This window comes from Colobus angolensis, unplaced genomic scaffold (assembly GCF_000951035.1).
Source record: "Colobus angolensis palliatus isolate OR3802 unplaced genomic scaffold, Cang.pa_1.0 Scaffold49, whole genome shotgun sequence".
NCBI classification, from domain to species: Eukaryota; Metazoa; Chordata; class Mammalia; order Primates; family Cercopithecidae; genus Colobus; species Colobus angolensis.
Window position 1 is genome coordinate 737,765 of NW_012118376.1, and position 6,137 is coordinate 743,901.

The 6,137-nt window shown below is 38.2% G+C and overlaps 1 protein-coding gene across 1 annotated transcript in view; it reads left to right on the forward strand.

The window, feature by feature from the left end:
* Positions 1-6,137, forward strand: part of ARSB (arylsulfatase B) — a 211,053-nt gene that overhangs the window by 11,764 nt on the left and 193,152 nt on the right. Inside the window, exon 3 of the mRNA XM_011959357.1 lies at positions 2,173-2,363. Within this exon, the coding sequence (XP_011814747.1) occupies positions 2,173-2,363 (191 nt within the window). The remainder of the gene's footprint in view (positions 1-2,172; positions 2,364-6,137) is intronic.

Sequence of the window (6,137 nt, forward strand, 5' to 3'; positions counted from 1 at the left end):
AAGAACATCTTTATTTCTGCCTTCATTTCGTTATGTACCCAGTAGTCATTCAGGAGCAGGTTGTTCAGTTTCCATGTAGTTGAGTGGTGTTGATTGATATCCTTCCTTTTATGAGAATTAAGAAGCCCAACCTGGATTTAGATGAACACACACCCCAAATTCATTTGAAGGGAGTCTTGCAGCCAAGAAGGTTATGATGATCACATGGCTCTTTCCACTGTTACATCTCAGGTGTGTTGCTAAACATCAGATGATGGGATAGTTGCACAACCCTGTGAATACACTAGAAACCAATGTCTTTTACACCTTAAATGAGTGACTTGTGTGGTATGTGAATTATATCTCAACGCAACTGGTAAATAAAGCATCAGAGAAGATTTGGTTGTTCAAGAAGCGTTGTCTATTTTTTTCCCCAACAGAACAGGCTGCCGTCATCTTTAGGCTCAGTATTGAAGTTCAAATTTGTGAATCATTGTTATGACGAAAAGCTTCATGTGATTGTCACATGGCTGCTTGGTATTACTTTTGCCAAGTATTTGAATAGTTTTATTTCTGGATTTCTCCTATCTGTATTATCTTTTAAATATTTGTAGTTCATGCCTTTGCTATTCAAGTATATCTGTCCTATGTTCTGCCAGCTGATAGAAGGCAGCTCACACTTACAGTTAAAGAACCTGAAGTGATTTCCTCAAGCTTTAATGCCCAGTAGTTATTAACAACCTTAAATAGACCTCCGGTGTTTTGACATTCTAATCGCCCATATAAGGGCTGAAGTTATTTTTATGGATACATTTCTTTCTCTGTTACACATTAATTAACAAGTACTTTGTATTTCCTCTTCCATTATATACATAGGAGAAAAGATTGCTTTATAAAAGTTAGGACCAAAGTATTAATTGTATTCAAGATCTTGAATTTATTGGGTCATAGAAAAGGAGAATTTAATTTAAAATGAATTGATTTATTATATAAAGTATATAAAGCTCTTAATTGTCATTATAGGGAAAGTTCAGGACTGAGGAAAAAGCTGGGCCAACTTTATCATCCTCATTTTAAGGTTAATAAGCAGTATATGTCAGGAGATAGCCAAGAGTCTAGCAAATCATGTTTCTTTTTAATAACTTTATCGAAGTATAATTCACATATCATACAATTCGCCCAATTAAAGTGTACAATTCAGTGATTCTTAATAAATTCAGAAGGTTGTGCCACTATCATGGCAATCCAATTGTAGAACATTTTTATCACCCCCCAAAAAGAAACTCATCTACCTTAGCAGTCACTCCCCATTTCCCCCTAGTCCCTCCAGCCCTAGGCAACCACTAATCTACTTTCTGTCTCTATAGATTTACATGTTATGGACATTTAATACAAATGGAATCGTATGTAGCACAGCTTATTTTAATACTTTAAAATAGAGAAATGTAATATTTTAAAATATAGAAAATATGGAACATTTGCAGAAACAACTATTAGTTGAGAAAACCCATTTTCTTCCATGTGAAGTCGAAATTATGGGATAGGCCGTTTAAATCTGGGGCGAAATTGAAATCATTATAGGTAGAAAAGTCTTATTTCAGTGCTCACTTTAGTTTGATCTGTTGACTCTGTTACATCTAGAGATCCTCTATTATTAAAGGTTTGTATCTTTCACCAGTGGGTGTCAGCATCTGACTAAAGATGACTCTTCCTAGAACCACTTCTGTAAATAACCTTGAAGCCAGTCTCGCAACATCAGTAACAACAAAGGTTATTTGAATCCTGCACTCATTTATGTGATCACCTTAGAGTAAAAACCTGTAACAAGTCACATTAATGATACATTATTTTTACCATTATATAGCTTTGAAGGATTAAGATTTTATCACCCTTACTGAATTTCAACTCTGATATAAAAAACAAAAAACAAAAAACAAAAAAAACTGTTAGTGTTACATAATAGAGCCTATATTCTAAAGGTGAATGAGGAATAGATTTGAGTTTTTATACAGTAATGTTTTAATGCCTTCTGCTACCAGATACAGACATGTTGAGAAATGGTGCTGATTAGCCTTGTCATTTGATTAGCCTCATCACGGGTAATCAATTGCATTAGGCAATTAAATGCTGAAACATTAGTTTGTTTAACAAGTTTTATGCTATGCTGACTATTTTCATCTTCCATTCTTGCAGGATATCTCCTGGGTAGTGAAGATTATTATTCCCATGAGCGCTGTACATTAATTGATGCTCTGAATGTCACACGATGTGCTCTTGATTTTCGAGATGGTGAAGAAGTTGCAACAGGATATAAAAATATGTATTCAACAAACATATTCACCAAAAGGGCTACAGGTCTCATAACTAACCACCCACCAGAGAAGGTAAGTTGTGCTTGTATTTACTGATAGCAAAATCTTGTTACGCTAATGTCTTTTCAGACAAATGTAGGAAAGGGCCATTGTTGTTTAGGGAAAAATCTAATAAATTCTGGGGAAGTCCTTTTCAAATTATACAATACCCCAGAATCAGCCTAGGAAGCTTGTTAAAAATGAAGATTCCTGGAGCCCACCTCTAGGGTGTGATTTATTGGGCGTGGGAGAAATCTGTACATCAGCATTTTAGAAGAACTCTTAAAAGGTGATTCTTAAGAGTGGTCCCCAGATCATGCTTTGAGGAATACTATGTTGGTAGTATTTCAAGAGAAATATAGTTTAAAAATTTTGGTATATTATGTGCATGTGCTGTGAGTAATTAATAAAATGACTTTAAAATGATTGGCTTGAGTATAAGATGAGGCTTTATTATGACAAACTTTTGGTTAAGGGATCCATAAATTTTGGGATCAGGGCAGGTCCTCTAACCTTGTACTTCCTTCTTACAATAATATTTTGCTATTGTAAGTCTTTTGCATTTCCATGTTAATTTTAGAATCATCTAGTCAATTTCTGTTTGCCAGCTCTCCGCTCCCCAAAGTGTCTGCTTGGATATATATTTGAATCTATAGAACAACTTGGGGAGAGTGGATGTCTTAACAATATTGGGTCTTCTAATCCATATACCTGGTACATTGATGAGCTTATTTTTCACATTTACTATACTGATCTATTGTGTATATCATGAATAATATTATTATTATGATTATTTTACTAACCTAGAGTTAACTTCATGAGGTAAAATTTAAGCTAAGTTCTCTGAATTTAGCTCATACATGCTTTTGAAATGGGAACAAATATTTGTATTGTCAGACACTGGGCTCATTAAGAACACCCATAAAAATAATACTTCAGTGGGACCCCTGACACGACAAATTATAGAATATGTGCATTGCTCCCTGGTTCTTCCAACTCCCTGTACTTTGCCTCTTTGACAATGCCTGGAGGTCCTTGGTGCAGGTCTGTCTTAGTCTGTTGGTGTTGCTATAAAGGAATAGTTGAGGCTGGGTAATTTGTAAAGAAAAGAGGTTTATTTGGCTCGTGGTGCTGCAGACTCTACAAGAAGTGTGGCACCAGTGTTTGCTTCTGGGTGAGCACTTCAGGAAGCTTCCACTCATAATGGAAGGTGAGGTTGAGCTGGCGCATGCAGATCACATGGCAGGAGAGGAGAGGAGAGAGAGAGAGAAAGACACAGAGAGAGAGAGAGAGAGAGAGAGAAAGACAGAGAGAGAGAGAGGCCAGGCTTTTTCTAACAACCAGCCCTCTCAGGTACTAGTACAGTGAGGACTTACTCATAATTGCAAAGATGGCATGAAGCCATTCGTGAGGGATCCACCTCCATGACCCGGACACCTCCTATTAGGCTCCCACTGGGGATCAAATTTAAACATGAGGTTTGGAGGCAGGTCAGATATCTAAACTGTAAGAAGATCACCGTGTGGATTCTGGTTTACATACCTGTTTGGACTTGGTTTGTGGCTGCTGATTTCCTTTTCAGTTTCTGCCTACTTCAGTTCAGTACTGGAAATCTTCTCTGGATGAGTTAAATGCCAGATTACTGGCATCCTTATTTGACTTCCACAACCTAAGGTAAAATCTTTCAGAAGACAACTTTACCTTGAACTTCAAATTATATTTACACTATCAAATGTTATACAACTCCTGACATTCATTAAAAAATCTGCATATGCAGAAGTGAAAACACAGAAAGAGGTGTCCATCCTCAGGTGTGTCTCACTTTTTTGGCTATCACTGTCTTATGCTGGTATCTTGAAGCAACGTTGCTTTCTGTGAAACACGAAGAAATGGGAACATTCTCTCAAATACGTGGAAATACACAGATTTTAAGTCTAAATCTAAACAAATATTCAGATAATTGGAAAAATAGTTGCTAGGTAATTGACTTAAATCCTCGGTTTTCTTCTCTATGTTTGACATTTTATGGATGCACCTTAACACCTAATAAGGTAAAGTCTTAAGAGAACTGTGTATTATTCTTTGAGGGAGCCACCATTTGACACATAAGCAAACTGGCTTAGAGAAGTTAAGTAACTTGTTCAAGGTCACAAAGCTATTGAGAGTCAGAATCAGAATTTAAACTCATGGTCTCTGACTCCAGACCTCATGTACTTAATCAATCTCCCTAGTTCACAGCTAATATCCAAGACTAGAGATTCTGAGTCCCAGCTCATGATTCACCTTAATGATTTCAGTCCTGACCATATATTAGAATCAGCTGGGAAACTTATAAGACCTACTGATGCCAAATATTGTGATTCATTGCTCTGAGGTTGGACCCAGTCATTGGTGTTTCATTATTCCTCCTCCCTGGCTCCTACCAGTGATTCTAATGTGCAGTCATTGCTGATGCCTGGTGCAGTGAGAGCCATTCTAGGATGGGTTATTCAGGGCATTCCTCTCAAATATGGAGAGGCAAGCAGAAGCCAGCTACCCATTACAGGTTCACAATCTGCCATACCTTAATCATGCAACAATTGTAATCTGCCCACAATACAAATTCATTCCTACTAAAGAGCAATAGAATATTATCTCACAGGGTTCCATAACATTAAGCAGATAAAATGAAGCAACTCGAGTGAAATAATAGATCTTTGTGGGTGGGCTTTCTTAACTGGGGTGGTGGGGAAAGCACGGGACTGAGGACAATAGGAAGCCCTAAGAGCTTCCTAGCCACGGAAGGAGTGTTATTAGCATAGCCGCTGTTCATAGGTAACTGGAAATTGCCAGAGGAGAGGATGGTCATTTTCTTGTCGTGTCTGAAACATGCTATAGCAGTATCCAGCATTCCCAGTATCCTCAAAGGAAAGTTTCAATCACAGACATAAGTGAATGAAATAATCAATAGTCAAGCTGTAACCCAAGAGTGTTTAAGACAGCTAATACATGTTTACATTTTCAATTCTTTATAAAATGATGCAACTCACCAGTTTGAGGAGCTGCAGTTTTCATGATTTTATCCCAATGTTGAATCTAATTCTGGGCTAATTTCTCAGGTACTATATATAGATTGTAGCATAAAGAACTTGTTCTAAGATAAAAATCATTTAAAAAAGGCACATGCAGAATCCATAGACTAACTTAAAATTGTGCCTATTTTAAAAAGCACTTGAGGAGAAAAAGCATTTGGAGGTGGTTCATAACTAAAACACAGTTGCTTATGCTGGACTCAGGAAGGTACTGCTAATCACCATTTCACATGTGTTAAGAAGGAACGTCCTTTCTCTTTTTCAGCAGGATAATTCCCCATACTAGTGACATGGACTGAAAGCAACATATTCATAAAATATCTTTCTTTTAAAAACAGTCCCCCCTCAGCCGGGCACGCTGGCTCACTCCTGTAATCCCAGCACTTTGGGAGGCCGAGGCGGGTGCATCATGAGATCAGGAGTTCGAGACCAGCCTGATCAACATGGTTAAACCCCGTGTCTACTAAAAAATACAAAAATTAGCCGGGTGTGGTGGCACGCACCTGTAATCCCAGCTACTCAGGAGGCTGAGGCAGGAGAATCGCTTGAACCCGGGAGGCGGAGTTGTGGAGAGCCAAGCTCATGCCACTGAACTCCAGCCTGGGTGACAGAGCAAGATTCTGTCTCAAAAAAGAAAAACAGGCCGGGCGCGGTGGCTCAAGCCTGTAATCCCAGCACTTTGGGAGGCCGAGACGGGCGGATCACGAGGTCAGGAGATCGAGACCATCCTGGCTAA